We start from the raw sequence: 17,341 nt of genomic DNA on the forward strand, positions 1-17,341 counted from the left end.
CACATTTTCCATCTTTATTATCTTGCTATCACAGGGACTCAAGAAACAGATGTTTAGAACTGACTCCATTTGCTTGAAGGTAAAATTACTGTAAATCTTAAAGCCTATGATTGAACTTGACAAATATTGCCCTTAATATGAGAGAGCTCTTGACATGTCTTGAGATATTTATGGGTACTTAATGTCTTTTTCTAGGGCCTTGGGATGATTTCGTCAAATTAAGATACCCTTCAATATTATATTTTTCCTCACCATTTAGTATTACAGAGGAAAATAAGTCACAATTCTTTAGTCTCACAGTCAGCCTCAATGTAGAGTGAAAATTTATTACTGACGTCATCCCATGAAAGACAACGGCACTCTAACTGGAGTGTTTAACTGAAGCAACGATATTAAAAATAGAGAGGCTAAGCAAAGAATGAGTCCCTTTAGTGTGACGAAGGGTCAAGAAGTCTTCAGAGATGAAAAGGCAGTGACATGAAGTTCACCGGAGTTGTTCAGGGATCAAGAAGGAAACATCATAAGCTAGCTTATCCACCGTGTAGTGCGGGTTTCTGGTTTGTAATCAGACCTTCATCTCAAGTTTGATTGCACAGGGTTTACCAGCTGATGACAACAGCAATGAAAACAGCAAATCAGCTCACACAATGAGCTGCCTTGAAAGAGCAGTTAGGGAAGCAAAGGGGGTCTTTTGGGATACCTCTTGGGAAGACATGGAGCATGTTGTCAGTAAGGTCTCCATTGTTGCGAAAGACATGAAATACACATATCACCCTCGCTCTATGGGTTTGGCGACTGCACTCCAATTTTGGGGGAGCAATCAGGCTAAGCCCTGAAAGTGGGAATGAAGAACCTAATTCAAAGTGGGATGACAGTGACAGTCTTACCAAGGGAGGAGGAAATTGCTTGACTATACAACAATAATTAAACCTGAGTGGTCAGTATTAGACATTAGACATACGCAAATCCTAAATAATATATTAAGATTTAAAAGTTTTAAAAGCTATATAAAATAGAGAAATAATATTTTCTGGGCAAGAAATAATTTTCTCTTAACAGAAGAATAAGGTTTTTTTTTCAAGGCGTTTGATTTATTTTCCTAATGTTAAAATAAAATTTGACACAATTATGCTCACCTTGAATAATAATTACAAGAAAAGATTCTGGTGTTAAATATATAGAGAGTACTACATGGTATTGAAAAGGAGTTTTGTTAAGTACAGCAAATGTTATAAACATGGTAAAGCTTTTCAAAACTTTGTACTTTATATTTTTAGGGGATGTGTTTCTACTATCTGCGGAAAATCCTACAATTCTAATATATTTTAAAAGACTCTAATAAGATAGTAAAACACCAAAGTCATTTCATATATGCCCGGGAATTGCCTGAACGAGAACACTATGATCTAACAGAGGATGCCTGCTTCTCTTATTTGCCAAGATGCACAGAAAGATGTTTCCATGGTCTGCTCTACCACCTTTGTGAAGGCAGAAATATCTTTCTTCTTTTTAGTCAACATTTCACTGCTTTATGTACGATCGTTCTTATAAAATGGAGATAAGGTCTGTCTCTGAAATAACGAGCTATGAGGTTTCTGGAAAGATACATTTTAACACCTTATAATCTCATAATTTGCTTAGCCACATCTAGAAATATGACTTGGGTTTTAAAAGCTATTTTTATGTTTTCATTTAGTACTCCAATACTCCATCTACCAAATGACATTTCCATTTTCCATGGATCATAAAGTAAAGACACTGTTTTATAACGCTAGTTCGGGATCAGTGCTGGGAGAGAATGGGTTGCGGCTTATTTCATCTAGGTTTTACTTTCTCTATGAGAACTTCTGGGCACTCAGATTTTCCTCACTGAGTTTGCAGATGAGGTCCTCAGTTTACACTCCTTAGGGGACAGCCGTGACTCCACAAACCACTTAAGATTCCTCACCTTTATTCAACATTCCCACACACCGACAGTAGCTTGGACTTTAAAGTGAATCACGTAAAAATTTAAAATATATAGGAAAATCAGTTTCAATGCAACTTAAAAGGCTCTTTCTTAAAAATGCTGTATTCTCTAATTATGTGATGGGAAATTTTTACTTTGAATATTTAAATTGCCTGGGGGTATCAGGACACATATACAATATTGACTTGGGTAATTCCAAATCAGAAATAAACTGGAAGATTACAAGAAATTAAAACATCACTTTTCCAACCAACACGTGAATCATTTTTACTATCTAGAATATTACTCCACTAACATAGAATGGTCTTATAAAATTTAAAATCTGTGAGTGGTGCTACCACTTTTTTTTTTCGTCTCATTTCAGTTTCTTCTAAAACGCACTGATGAGCTCGGCTGCACAAACATCAGATTTGCTTATTCATGATCCTGCCTTGTAGTAAACAATTTCCACAATCCAAACAAAGCAGTATCAACCCCTTTAGGAAAATATGTCCATAAGTGCTAGTGTCTGGGTTTTATTCCACAATAACGTTACAAAATTGTACGATAAACAATTCTGAAATCCTCTATATTTAATACCAATTCTTCCATTTTACTTTAATTAATTGTTCAGTACTGAGGTTTGAGCCTAGGGCCTTTCACATATGAGGGGGTGCTTTCCTACTGAGCTATCCACAGTCTTCCGTTCAGTCCTCTTTGTGAGACAGGGTCTCAGTACACTATCTTGACTCTACTTGAACTCACTAAAGCCCAGTGAGGCCCAGAGATTACAATCTTCCTGCTTCCACCACCTGAGTTGCTAGGAATACACGTTGCACCACCAGGCTCAACTGGACACATTCATATATGACTTTAATATATCCTTTAAAAAAATCACAATGCTAAATTTAACGTTATAGGACAATTGAAGTCAAATTAGTGATCTCTTCATTATTCTCTGTAACAATAATGTGGAAAATGAAATATTTAATATTTTTAAATGATTACTAGGCAAAAATATCTATACTTAATGCTGTAGTCCCATACTGCCCAAGCATTTATACTGAAAAATAGCTAATTTTCTCATGAAGCCAATGAAAGTAAGTTACAAGAACTTCCTCCCAGTAAAGTCTTCAAAACATCCCATAAAGAGAACCTGTGATGTTTTCTTGGATTGAAGATCAAATGATAGTTCAACTCCACTTGAAACAGGAGCCTGTGATCATAAACGTACCTTGTCCTTGGGTTACGCCATAAAATTCAGCTGCTATCCTGGCGGCCTCCTTTCGGTTGCCTTTCACGATGTAGAAATGACTGAGGATGGCAAGGCTGATTTTCACAAAAAGTTTAAAACAGAAAAGGGAGAGTATCGTAAAATAGACATTGGATAGCTGTTGAGCAAACGGCCGGCTTTCTTCTAATACCGACATTGCTGCAGAGGAATCTGCCGCGGTGCCAAGCCCCAGCCGAGTCTCAACTGTGCCTGGCTCAGTTCCGGGGTACTCTTGAACAGCTGGTCCTCAGGAAAGAAAATATCAACTGGTAATGATGTCTAAGGCTCAAATTATTTATACTGTCCATAAAAGTTCTTCGCCAGCTCCTATTGGTCTGACAATATTCCATGGAAGCAACGAAATCACGTTTCGCAAGCCTCCTGACTTTCCATTCTCCATATAAAATGACACACCCTCTTTCTGTTCCTGGTTGTAGGAGTCAAATATTGAAATAAATAATGCCGATGATTTCCTTTTTTGGTATCTAATTATCAAGAATAACTGGAGGACAGAGGCAGGGCTCAGAAACGGCACCTGGCACCAAGTCTGGAGACCTGAGTTCCACCACCACTCGGGCCCACACAGAGGAAGGAGGGTACCAACTTCCATTTGTTCTCTGACCTGCTTGCATGTGCTGTGGTGACTGTGTGTGTGTGTGTGTGTGTGTGTACCCGCGCACGCACACGCACACGCAGGCACTCACAAAAATAAATACCTTAAAAAAGAAAATTAAATATTTTATGTATTTTATACACATGGTTTATGTAATAATACTGAAGAGAAATTAATTGTTCTAACTCAAGAGTTTGAAATTTGTTGGCCATGAACTAAATCATCAGATAGTCCACAAATGGGACCTGAATGAGGACCCATTGAAGTAACTGATTACATTGATTTTGTTACACAATAGTTTATGTTTTTATATAAATTAGGCTATCCTGTCATCTATTAATAGACTTAAACTGTTAGTATCATACTTTCAAACACCTTCGGCTGTTTTCTATATGCTGAGCCCAAAACCTAACAGTGCCTGCCACTAGGGCAGCAAAGTTTCAGAGGCAAAATGGAAGAACGTAGACAAATAAAAGACAAAGCAGCAAAATGCCTAATTCCAGCAGGAAATGAGAAGGCTTCCTGGGGATGGGGGAGTGATACACAAAAAAATTACTGAACAAATATAACTGTTTCACAAAAAAAACTGCAAAAGCAAACCAACTAAACAGAGTCACAGGTCTAGTTATGATCAACCTAAAATGTATTTTCTAGGCCTATAATCTTGCATAACTAAGATCAATTTGGGAATAAAATATATGTGTATCTTATGTATATATGAGCAGTCTTATGTATTCCCAAAAATAAATGATAATTTAAAAGAGAAATGGAATCAATTATTTAGAAAAATGATGAATGGGGACTTTGTTTTCATAAATTCAATTTCCTTTAATTTTCTTTTGAAGTAATACTTTCCCTTGCTAACATCTGAGCATTTGAGTAAAAAAAAAAAAGACACTAATACAAAATATTGTGATATATGTTTTTGTCACCAGATTTAGGGTCTGCTTGTTTTAGATTATGTCTTAATTCTGTTAGGTTTCAAAGTAACAAAACATAAACAAACAGCAGCGGCTCTGGCGGAAGCAAGGATCATATCTGTGATGTGGCATACTGAGAAATGGGACTTGTCATTTTAATGTGTCTCTTATCAAGATAGTCTTGACTCTCACCAAATAGTCCTAAGAGAACAGAGACATGGCGGTTGCATAAATATGCCATCTGGGACACAGCCCCACGACTGTTGAAGCTCTGAAGACAGAGTGACCACATGGTCCTCTCTACCCCTGATGTGGAAACTGTGTCAAGAGAGTGAACTCACCGGAATTATGTTCTGGTGAGTCTTCTGTCTGGCATGGCGAGGTCTGAGCACACACTGGAGAGGAGCCCGTGAACAGCTGGCCCATCACAATGCTCTGAGTCATGGAGTGACTTCCCCTCCAGTGCTCTGGAATCAGAAATAAACCTGCCTTAGTCACATCTAAGTGCCTGTCTAAGGTTTCGGCCCTTTCTCTTACCAGTAAATGCTCTTATAAATAATCCCCACACAGCAGCTACTCAGTAGCCTAGATTCCTGGGGTCTAAGAAACACTTCCATTCACTATGGCTGAAGTCATCAGCCCAGCAGGCTTCAATCCCTCCTGCTTTACTAGTAGAAAAACATTACCACACGATACTTAAGATTTTATTTGCAGATGTCAAATTTAGTTTTTTTTTTTTGTAAATTCGTTCATTCTCACCTCTTTGTTTTATGAAGGTAACACCCACCCATAATAAAACTTGCCACCTGCTAGCTTCTTAATTTGAAGGTCTAATAAAATAACGTAGTAAGTGAACTGAGAAATACAAACCCGATGCTAATTTCCATATAAAAGACTCCAAAACATCATCTTAAATGATTGGCAATATATAAAAGACTTTGAAAAGTATTTGTACATCCATTTTCTTGGCTTAGAATTTTCTTTCTCTTTTTTCTGAATCAAAGAAAATTTTTGCTTTTTCTTCTTTTAATATGTTTCTTGAGAATTTAATATATGAGTACTTCATATCATTTCCACCTCACCTTCTCCCATGCATTTAAGTCTAGAGAAGCAGATGGCAGGATACAGGCACTATAAAGGAGAAAATAGAAAAACTTGGAGGGGCTCTATCTGGAGAGAAGAAAGGGAAACACAGAGAGCAAGGGAAGGAGAATGAATAAAGTACAAAAAGGATGTTTAAAAAGCCATAGGGAATCATATTACTTTATTTACTTAAAATACACACACACACACACACACATTTTAAGTGAAATTAGTCAATTGTGGTCATAAGGCCCACTGTCCCTCACATGGATCACAGACTACTAGTATCCAACACGGGATACCTCAAAGTAATCCAAGAGATCCCTAAAACAATAAAGGATATGACCATCGCCTCCAAGAACTTAAAGGTAAGACCCAGTTGTTGACATCATGCACTTTGGACCCAGGACTTGGAAGATTTGAAGTGGATGTGACCTGGAAGCCTCCTCCATGAGGACCAGCTCCTATAGAATCCAAAGATGCTATTCCAACTTCCAATGGAGCAAAGACAACACCAATCCTTCCCAGTGCACAGCTATAAGCACAATAATGACGAACATGACAAGACACTCACAAGGGCGCAGTAGTGGCACTTAGGTCTTAGGAGTAAGCAGAAGCAGAAGTCTAATTGGAACTAAGGCCTTCTCAACAAGAGAGAACTCATACCCTGTTATTCTTTATGATCCTAGCTGTCTCCCTGTGGCTGGTGAGGTCATGGATCCTAGAGAGAACTTACTGTGGCTACCTTCCCAAATCAGTGTAATTACTTACTGAATTCCAAATACTTGTCCTTTTAGCCACAGAAAAGTGTAGTTTTCATCCTTCATCAAAAGAGTGTAGTAGGAGCTGTGGGCCTCTTCCCACATCCCGGCTCATGGCTGCCTAACTAGCTTATGCCCCAAAATAATTACAGGGAAACTGTATTCTTTTAAACACTGCTTGGCCCATTTCTATTCATGTGTGTAGCACCCCAAGGTGTGCTTACCAGGAAGATTCTAGCCTACGTCCATCCTGGGTCGGAGCTTCATCGTGTCTGCTCTGGAGAGGAGAGCATGGCGTCTGACTCTCAGAGGAGCTGCCCTGCATCTGCCCGGCACGTTGTCTGAGCTCACTTCCTCTTCCTCCCAGCGTTCTGTTCTGTTTACTCCACCCACCTATGTTCTAACCTATGAGGACCAAGCAGTTTCTTTATTATTTAACCAATGACCTTCCTCCATCAAAAGAGCTTCTTTTTTTTTTTTTTTTTTTTTTTGTCACAGACAGAGACCATCACATAAATCCCCAACTGGTCAAAATGTAGAGAATCAGTGACTGTGGGATGCCCCACTTAAAAAAAGTTCACCCACAACAAAATCCCATCGCCTAGGGCTCATAGAACACTGAAGGACGAGAAGGGGCGGAAAGACTCTAAAAGCCTGATGTCTTCTGTATATAACAGGGGAGCTGTACTCATGAAATCTTAATAATGTGACCAACTAAATAAGACCCGAGTAACAACACCAGCTGACACTCCTTTGTGGACGGTGAAATTTCATAAGGCCCCACCCCTTAGATGACGAGGTACAGGTAATTAATGGCCCCTAGAGACAGGGAATCTGCCTTCTCCGAGGACAAATCCCCTGATGGTATGCAATCCTAAGTGATCAGCCTAACTACGAACACACGGACGGGAAGAGCAACACTAAACGGCTATATTTATACAGACGCATGGACACATACACATATGCGATAACAATAAATTCAGAAATCATGAATTTGAGAATGATTGGGAGTACAGGAGGAGTTGGAGGGAAAAGAATGAAGTGGAAATGATGTAAACGCAGTTACTCTTCTGTGAAATTTTCAAAAACTGGGAAATAGATTAAAATAATTTGACATATATAATTGGAACTTTCAGAATGACAAAGTCTTCTCAGCCTATTTTGTATTTTCACCATATTTATGTCTCTCTACCCTCTCTTTCTTCTTTCTTCCTTCCCCATAAGACACAGAGTCTCTAAGTGAGAGAAAACATATAGTATTTGTCTTCTGAATCAGGCTTAGTTTGCTTAAGGTGGTAATGAGCTCATGTATATGCATTCACTAGTTTTAAAGTAAACTATGTCCCTTTATTTTCTGGCAGAAATATACAGGCTCTTAATGAATCTATAATATTGAGTTCCAAAATAAAAGAAAAATGACAAGAACATATTTCAAACACTGAGGAGCTGCTAATGCCCAACTCCACTAATTCCAGGCATCTTTCCAGTCCTAGAACAGGGATGCTGGGGAGAACAGTGAGTGTAAACTGTTGTTTACCCATAACTATGAAGGCTTGTTATGGCTGAAACAAAATGAAAGAAAAAGAAATCACACAAGTTCTTACTGGGGATATTGTACATCACTGTTAAGACTTAAAACACCATTGGAATGTAAGGTTTTTCTTTCAGTTTTGTGAAACTTCATGAGAAAAAAAAATAAATATACTGAAGACTTAGATATTTAGAGTGGAGAAGAGTTTGAAATAAGTACAGAAATGTCTATACATGAGCTTCTTAAAGGAAATTAGCAAATGAATTTTGCCTTATCTTCATTTAGTAAATCCTGTTTATCCTTACCCCAAAGTTGCTCTCATAAGAAAGACATTTTATAACAGCAAGTCAAGGCACTTGGTCACAGTTTTTTATAAAGTCATAGACATTATGATGCGATGTCTCTGTCATAAACAAACATTTTCAAAGAAGAGCTATGGATACCAATGTGCTAGGTTTCTATTACTTAATCTTTTTTGAATACTAAATTCTTTATGAAAAACAGATTTGTTTTCATATAATATATTCTGGCTACAGTTTCTCCTCCCACAGCTCCCCGGAGATCCTCCCATCTTCTTTTCCATTAACTACTGATAAAAGATATATTCTAATTAGGATTAAAATTCACACAATACTTGTTACTTAAATTTTTTGGTGGGTAAAGTTTGGGTGAGAACCATTCTATTTTGTTTGACTGTAGGACTTGGGAGTAAATGTGTTGGGTTTCTAGATCAATTACCATAATAACGGAACAAAACAATAATCTGTTATTGTTTTATCACAAGATTATTATTAATTTAGGTTGCATCCAGGCTCCCGGGTGAAAGTCATTGGTTTTCTCTGAAACATAGAATAGATTCTATAAAAACTTTGAGTTATATCAAACTCACATATTTGATTAAATCTAATAGAATTTTCCTTATGTTCATCATGTTCTCATCTTTTATGTGTGGCCCAAGAAAATATGACTGGAAGTTAGCAACTATGCATATTTAACAATTTAAAATATATGATATCTTTATTATAAATATATATTAATAAGTAATCTATGGGAAATACTTTTCTAGATACTTTATTTTGCTTTTCAATTTCTTGTTTGGCTTACAAGTCCAGAATTTCTCTAAAGGATAATATCTCACTCAACTTGGTTCCCTTCACTTAATTTTCTGGCTCAAGCGAAGGACATTTGTCTAAATAAGGCCAATAAAAGATGTTTTTGAGAATATTTCTGAAGAGTTAAAATTTTTCTTCTATTCTACAGGAGAAGCAAAATTGCTAGTAGCTCTTCAATAGTAAAGAAAGGTTTGTGTGTGGGTCATGCCAATAAAAAGGGAAGGTGAGTCAATATTTATATAGGAAGCATCAGATTATCTTCATTAGGGAATCTAGGTATAGGTTTAACTAAAACAAATCTATCTAATAGTAATTTGAATTTAATAGTAACATAAAATATTAAGGTCCTACTTGTTAATTAAATCAGATTTGAATTCCGTTTTTTTCAACTTATTAAGAAAATGTCCTGATATATTTACTGGAGTCTATATGAAGAAGCTATGAAATTGGGAGGAAGAAGCTTAAAAAAGGGGGGGGGAGTAATTTTCAAGCTATATATCTGGAAGTGGAAGCACAAGGATTCCATGGCCATGGCCATGCCTCTGTTTACACGTCAGCACTGAAACAGTCACTGTGTAGCTTACCCACAGGCCTCTGCTTCCCACACCTGGCGAGCACAGTGTGCATCTGTGCCATGTGCGCACTATAAATAGCCTTGGGCTAAATACGTGTGTGCTTTAGTGGCCTGAATCCAACGGGCTTCACATAAGCTTCTGTAATTAAGAATTTGTTCTAATTGTCACACTTTGGCTAATTATGCATTTAAGACGTTACAGATAGGGGAACCTTTCCATACCCCATGTGTTGTAGATCAAAGAATGGAACTACATGAGAAGCATCATGATTAGGTCATCCGTCAAGTATGCTAGGCCTAGAAATGGGATCAGAATTCATAGACAGTTACATCAATTAATAATTATTATTTTTCCTGAAATAAAATATAGTTAACCTAGAATGTGATCAATTGGCTATTAAAACTGATATATTTGGATGATTCTGGTTAGCATTCTGTTGTAGTTTCCTTGGCAACAGAAAGATGGCCTGGAATGCTTTTAAGTTTAATTTTAGCATCAATTATGAATTTGGAGGGGGGAACCAGAGCTTAAACACATTGTCATCAGATTTACGGCTCTAGTACTAGTTACTTAGTAAGAACAGCACTAGTGTGTGTCACCTTTCCACCGTGATTTGCAGTCTGCTCTGTATTCTTTGCACGCTCCTTCCTCATTCCAGCGTGACAGAAAATGAGCAAAACCAAGTCAAGTCCATGGAGGCTCAGGGGTCCCCTTCCAATGCTCCACTACCACCAACCTTTGACTGGCATCTGCTAATCTCTGGTACCTGTGGACTGAAAATAAGAAGATGGTCAAAGGTTCATTATAAATGTTAACACAGCTGGAGAAAGAGCACAGTGGTTAGGTGAACTTGATGCTTTTGCAGCAGACCCAAGTTTAGTTCACAGCACACATACTGGGTGACCAACGACCACCTGTAAGTCCAATACTGGGGCATCAGACACTCTTCTGACCTCTGTGAGCACTCACACACAGACACACACAGACACATGCACACACATAAATAAAAATCAATCTTTAAATGTAAATATTACTATTAACAGCTACTATATGGATAGTAAGTAAAATAAACCTGGAATAGGGATGATGATGTCAGCCATGTGCGGGTGTGCAAAATACCTGATTGTCTCTCCTTTAACCCATCTCACCTAGGTAAAACAAAGTAAAAGTTAATTCTTCTACATGATTATTCCAGGGATAATAAGCTGGCTTCATCTTTCCTTTATTGAGTTTAATAAGGTGGAAAAGACTGAGTCTCTGATTATTCTCTAAAATCTTACCTGGGGAAGACAAGACTAAAGTTCAAGTCCTACATTTTCCTACTTGTAGTGTTGGGGGGTATATCCATTTCTTATAGAACTCATGAGCAATGCTAAACATAAAACAAATGATACACTATTTCTTAATTAAAATTCTATTGTTATAAAGATCCATTATAACCATAGCGAGTCTTACAAAAGAAAGCATTTAATGGAGAACTGGATTATAGTTTCAGGGATTTAATCCATTCCTACTAGGGTGGAAAGCAGGCAGAGGTGGTAGTGGCCCAGTAGCTGAGAGCTTTACATCCCAATGCACAGGTAATAGGTGATGAGAGAGAGAAAATCTGGGCCTGGAGTGAACTATTGAAACTTCAAAGCCCACCTCCTCCAACAGGTCCACTCCTTCCTAGCAAGGTCACACCTCTTAATCCTTCTCAAACACTCACCAACTGGGGACTAGATATGCAAATATATAAGACTTTAGGGCTACCATCATTAAAACCACCACATACTGTTTTCTAGGTGATAAGAAAGGCTACCTATCTATAGCTTCAAAGCAATGTCATCATCATGAATATTTCTATTTATTTTAGCTTTCCTTGACTCTGAGACAAAGATAAGCAACACTTTGGACATACTAGGAATAAAGAAGATACTATGGGTTTCAAGATGCCATTCTCCTTCTGGCATCATATATTCTGATTGAAGACATTGAGTTATGGCTCTGCAAAGTTATGGTGCTGCCAAATCTTACCTAATGATGTGATAATGTTGATGAAAATAAGATTGGTGGCAGCAACATGTTTTTTGTTAAACATTGCAACTATAATCCAGTCACTGAGTTAACTGAAGCCAAAGGTAAAAGAAGAAAATGAAATCTGTAGGGTCAATTTAAAGCCAAAGCATAGACTTTGATAAGTACCTATTTTTTCCCATGGGCAGCCCATATATGGCAGTTTCTGTTGTACTTGTCCATATTGGGTTTCATGGTCTAAGCTGATGAGGACAACTGACCAGATCTTTTCCTCAGATCTCATTACAGAGGGTTGTGAGCCACCATATGGTTGCAGGGAATTGAATTGAATTAAATTAAATTAAAAAGAAGTGGTTCTAATACCATAAAGAGAAGAAGTGCTAAGAAATAGATGAACTTTCAGGGAAAGTGAGGGCAACAGGCCAAAAGCAGTTATTTTTTTCTTTTTTTTTTTTTTGATTTTTTTTTTTTTCGAGACAAGGTTTCTCCGTAGTTTTTGGAGCCTGTCCTGGAACTAGCTCTTGTAGACCAGGCTGGTCTCGAACTCACAGAGATCCGCCTGCCTCTGCCTCCCGAGTGCTGGGATTAAAGGCGTGCGCCACCACCACCCGGCTATTTTCTTCTTTCATATCATTTATTTTCTTGATTACCACAGAAAGGACTACCTAGATTTAGGTAGACCTTTCGGGTTCAAATGATTTGATGGCAAAAGTCCCTCACAAAAATGCCAGTGGCTTAGGGTTTAGTTGATTTAAGATGTAGTCAAATTGACAACAAAGATTAGCTCTCATATACTTAAATGTAGAATTTAGGTAGTCTTGATTTTAAGTTTAGAATCTTAGTAGTATTTGCTAGTAGTATTAGCTCTTGGCTGTCGTGCATTGTTTAAAAGTAACTGTGATATTCTCCTAAAATCTGTTCTTCCAATAAATGCTGCTCCAATTCCTGTCATAGTAATATCTGTTGATATCCATAGCTAAGAAAATGCATTCAGAGGTCGATCACTTAATTCACTTCATGCAAAGGGCAAGAAGAAGGGAAATGGTTGCAGGGTACAAAATCACAGTGTGACTTATCCTAGTAACAAAACGCTACTTTAGATGTATATAAATTCTTTAAATAGTCCAAGAAAAGCCAGCCAGACAATGAGCTTTTCATGGGACATGTGTAGGAGTAGATCTTTTTAAACAGAGTTGCCTACTAGAATCTTCAGTAGTGAAGGATCTGTTTGAATCTACATATTCTATTCACAATGGAACATTTCCCCATGATTTTTCCACTTTCATTGCAATGGATTATCTTCTCTACAATCCACTTCCTTAGCAAAGTTATATTATATGGTGACAGAAACACCTGGCGTAATGATCCGGGAGGGCAAATAAATAAGACATAGGATGAAAATATCGCATGTTTCAGTGGTTCAGTAAGATTCCTTACTCTTTAACAAAGGTAACTGAATTGAAAATGGTTGTTCGGCTTTTCCCCATTTAATAATATACAAGTCTAATTGTAGGGCATTAATTTTGCTAAACGAGACTTGTTTTTACCTGTTTATATGTGTGTGCATGAGTCTCAAATCATGAAAATACATTCCTTTACTACTCTTAACACACTCAACAAAAGCATCTTGAGGCCTGAATGCTGAATAAAATTAAAATGCAAATTAACTGTTATACTGCGTCATCTAAACAAATGCATTCAATTATTGAAAACATTAAATCATTTGGGATTTTAGGCAGCAGTGCCAGTCACCAACAAATATTTCTCATTTTGTGATTTCTATCGAATTAGCAAGTTAGTCAGCACCTGAAAATACATTAGGAAAGGAGACAGCAAGATGACTAGAAAATGGTCAATATATAAAAATTTAACTTTAAGCCGGGTGGTGGTGGCGCACGCCTTTAATCCCAGCACTCGGGCGGCAGAGGCAGGCAGATCTCTGTGAGTTCAAGACCAGCCTGGTCTACAAGAGCTAGTTCCAGGACAGGCTCCAAAACCACAGAGAAACCCTGTCTCGAAAAACGAAAAAAAAAAAAAATTAACTTTAAAAGACTGATAGTAATATACAGATCATGTAGTCAACATTCACCCCTACTCTTTCCTTAGAATATCTTTTTGGCTTCCCAAATATGTCAGATAAACATTCTGTTATTTTATATCAATGAGCATGCTATGATCATGCCTGTTTTTCACTGTGCCACAAAACTACTGAATGTTTAAATTATGTAAGATGTGGATTAAGGATATTTGCCCAGCAATAGTTATCAAATCCAGTGTTGACACTGTTTAGTCTTAGGCTGGCTTTCTCTTCTGACATTTTCTCTGAAGACAACAGATTGCTTCTGAGATCTCTCTTTACCGTCCCATTTGTAATAAATGCTGCTCCAATTCCCGTCATAGTAACAACATATTGTTGGTTGTGATAGTTTAAATAGTTATGGTTCCGTAGATTTATGGATCTGAAAGTTTGGCCCACAAGGAAAGGCACTCGTAGGAGGACTGGCCTTATTGGAGGAAGCGTGTCACTGAGGACACAGGCTTTGAGGTCTCTTGTATGCTGAAGTTATACCCAGTGTGGCATAGTCTCCTTTTGCTGCCTGCAGATCAAGATGTAGAACTCTCAGCTCAGATGTCATAGTTTTTTCATCTTCCATAAGTTAAGCATATTTATTACTCAAATAGTACAGAGAATGATGCTATCCAAAGGGAATAAACACACGCAAAATAATTTGACTACATTTCCGTACATGAGCGGATAAACACATAGAATGATTGCCATGCATCTGAGATAAATTTTTAAAATTTTTGAGATTATACAATAATTATATTTATCCCTCCCACTTCATCCTTCCAAACCCTACCTTGCTCTCTTTTAAACTCCCGGCCTATTTTTCCTTCATTGTTATCACATGCATTTGGTAGATGAATTCCTTGGGACAGCACTCCAAAACTCTATGCTTTGATGGGTGACATTTTTCTGTAGTCGTCTTTGTTGCAAAGAGAAGTTTCCTTGATGAGCAGTGATGACTACACTCATCTGTGGGTTAAAGGACAAATATTTATAGATTGTTGTGAAGGATCATGCTGGTTTACTAAAGTAGTGGGTATCGATTCTTTTCCAATAGTCATAACTCACTAGTACTGAGTAGTTCGCTAGCTTTCTAGTTCCAACTAGCTAGGTTTCTGTTCTGTTTCTGTTTTTACGTGTGATTAGAAGGCTGCTGGTTGTGTAAAGACAATCACAACACTATGGCACCCTTAGGGTTATTGTGCCATGCTGGTCACTGATGCGGTTCATAGGTGTCATAACTGGGTAGGACTTTGGTGGCCTCCTACCTTTGAAGCTATCATGGCATCATGATAATCCTCAAGAAGGAGGCATTCAGGTCAGCTCCAGCTCAGGGGTCTCTGGGAGCTCCTTCTGAAGTGCGTGGTGTGTTCAACAATGGGACTTAGCTTCCATTTCTGGAGGCCAACTAAGGGCAAGCGCAATAGGCTGTATGCTTTGGGAGTCTCTTAGAAAACCCTTGCCAACAACAACTTAGAAGAGGGCTTCTCACATATTTTTTTTTGGTAGGTGGTCTTAGGATCTTGAAGGTGGTGTTTGGATCACTGTCAGCTCAGCTCAGATGAGAAAAGTTCATTAAATATAAACTGATTACATGCACTATAGACTTTCCTTTAAGTAAATAGTCAATAGTATGAGGCTTTTTTTTTCCTTTTTAGGATATTCTTTTTGTTATTTTACCCTTCTCGCTTCTTGTATATACCTCCTCACCCATCCCTAAAAGGTCCCCTTTTCCATCTAACCTACCAGATCACTTGTACCCTGCCATCCCCTTTACCCTCCCCTACCTCCTTCTGTATTTCTTCTTCTTCCCTCCCTCTCCCTAAACGCACCCCTTTCTCATTTTCCTGATCAGATTACATGTACCCTGTTAGCCCTCTCTCTATTTCCCCTCAACCCCGCATCCATTTAATGGTCCTATTTTACTTTCTTGGTTCCTGTAAAAAACTAAATATTCACATCTGAACATATGGAGCTAGGAGCCTCCAATGAGAGAAAACATGGGAGGTTTGTCTTTCAGGGGTCTGGGTTACCTTACTCAAGATGCTTTCTAGTTTCATCAATTTACCTACAAAGTTCATGATTTTACATCTCTTAACAGCTGAGTAGTAAGGTCAGTCTACATACAATAGGCCATCACCTTTCCAGGTTTACTTCAGCCTGTTGTCTTACATGTACTTTGTTCAGCTGGAGCAGATTATTGAGTGTGTCTTTGATATACCTGTATTTGTATGGGATGTTTTGCAGCATTTATCTTGGCCCTCATCATCAGTCACAGCAGGCATTCTCTTTATTCTACAGTGATAACAGAAGGCAGCCTGTAGGATGGCTTTAAAATTTTTGCACGTAGTTTTGCTCTACCTCACCACATATATGACTTCTTATTTTAAGTCTGTAGCGCTATGTGGCCTCTCTCAATATTCATACCTGCTTTTATAATTTAGACTGCAACACTGATTTTGATACTTTACTCGATTATAACCCCCAGTGGGGTAGAAAGTGATCAATAGACATTTGTGTGTCACTTGAACACAGCATTTATTAGAACCTTGCTTTATTGAATAAAGTGTGGTTACCCGGGAGAATAAAAAATTCAAGGTTTTAACAGAGTAAACACCTTTCAGACTATAGTTACTACAGATTTCATTTCTTGGCCCTATTCTATTTGAGGCAAGGCTTATTTGTGTGGCAATCTCCAGAGCCTAGAACTGCTCCTGCCACCTGCTAGGCAATTCTTAAAAATCCTGTCCCCATGCTGAATGAAATTGATTAGTAATGACTGAAAGGAGTTCAACCAATATCAGTTTCTTTTTTTTTTTTTTTTTTTTGCTTTTTCGAGACAGGGTTTCTCTGTGGTTTTGGAGCCTGTCCTGGAACTTGCTCTTGTAGACCAGGCTGGTCTCGAACTCACAAAGATCCGCCTGTCTCTGCCTCCCAAGTGCTGGGATTAAAGGCGTGCGCCACCACCGCCCGGCCCAATATCAGTTTCATACTGACACCTTCCATGGTCTACATGTTCTTTCCCTATTTTGTTTAAGTGAAAAGTATTTGGAATTGTGGTATGAACACACATAACGTGAGCAGAACGTCCATTCTCTGTTGAAAGCAGAGCAAGAGGAAGTACACTAAGGCTGGGTGGCCGACAGCTAAGGCCCACCAAGGCTGCTGCTCCTTATTGCTATTTAGGGACTTGAATTGTCAGAAGCCACACATCTGTGTGCCTCCACATTGAATGACTAATTTTTTCTCCTTTACAAAAACGTCGCAATTTGACAGCTTTGATAGATAGGAACTAGGACCACGCGTTTCGAAAGTGAATGTCACAAGTATAGTTAAGGAGGGGCAGTCCCCCAAAACACATCTGAAGGCCAACTAGTAAATGGGCGCCTTCTACAGATTCAGGCAAGGATGTGAGCCCGGGAGGAGGCGGGACTCCTGTGG

General features: G+C 38.2%; 1 protein-coding gene across 1 annotated transcript in view; it reads right to left on the reverse strand.

Annotated features, from left to right (window-relative positions):
• Asb5 (ankyrin repeat and SOCS box containing 5) overlaps positions 1-3,476 on the reverse strand; it is a 39,515-nt gene extending 36,039 nt beyond the window's left edge. The window contains exon 1 of the mRNA XM_057752669.1: positions 3,183-3,476. Within this exon, the coding sequence (XP_057608652.1) occupies positions 3,183-3,378 (196 nt within the window). The 5' untranslated portion in view covers positions 3,379-3,476. The remainder of the gene's footprint in view (positions 1-3,182) is intronic.
• Between the last annotated feature and the right edge of the window lie 13,865 nt (positions 3,477-17,341).

The sequence above is a fragment of the Chionomys nivalis genome, chromosome 20 (genome assembly GCF_950005125.1).
Source record: "Chionomys nivalis chromosome 20, mChiNiv1.1, whole genome shotgun sequence".
In the NCBI taxonomy this organism is placed as follows: Eukaryota; Metazoa; Chordata; class Mammalia; order Rodentia; family Cricetidae; genus Chionomys; species Chionomys nivalis.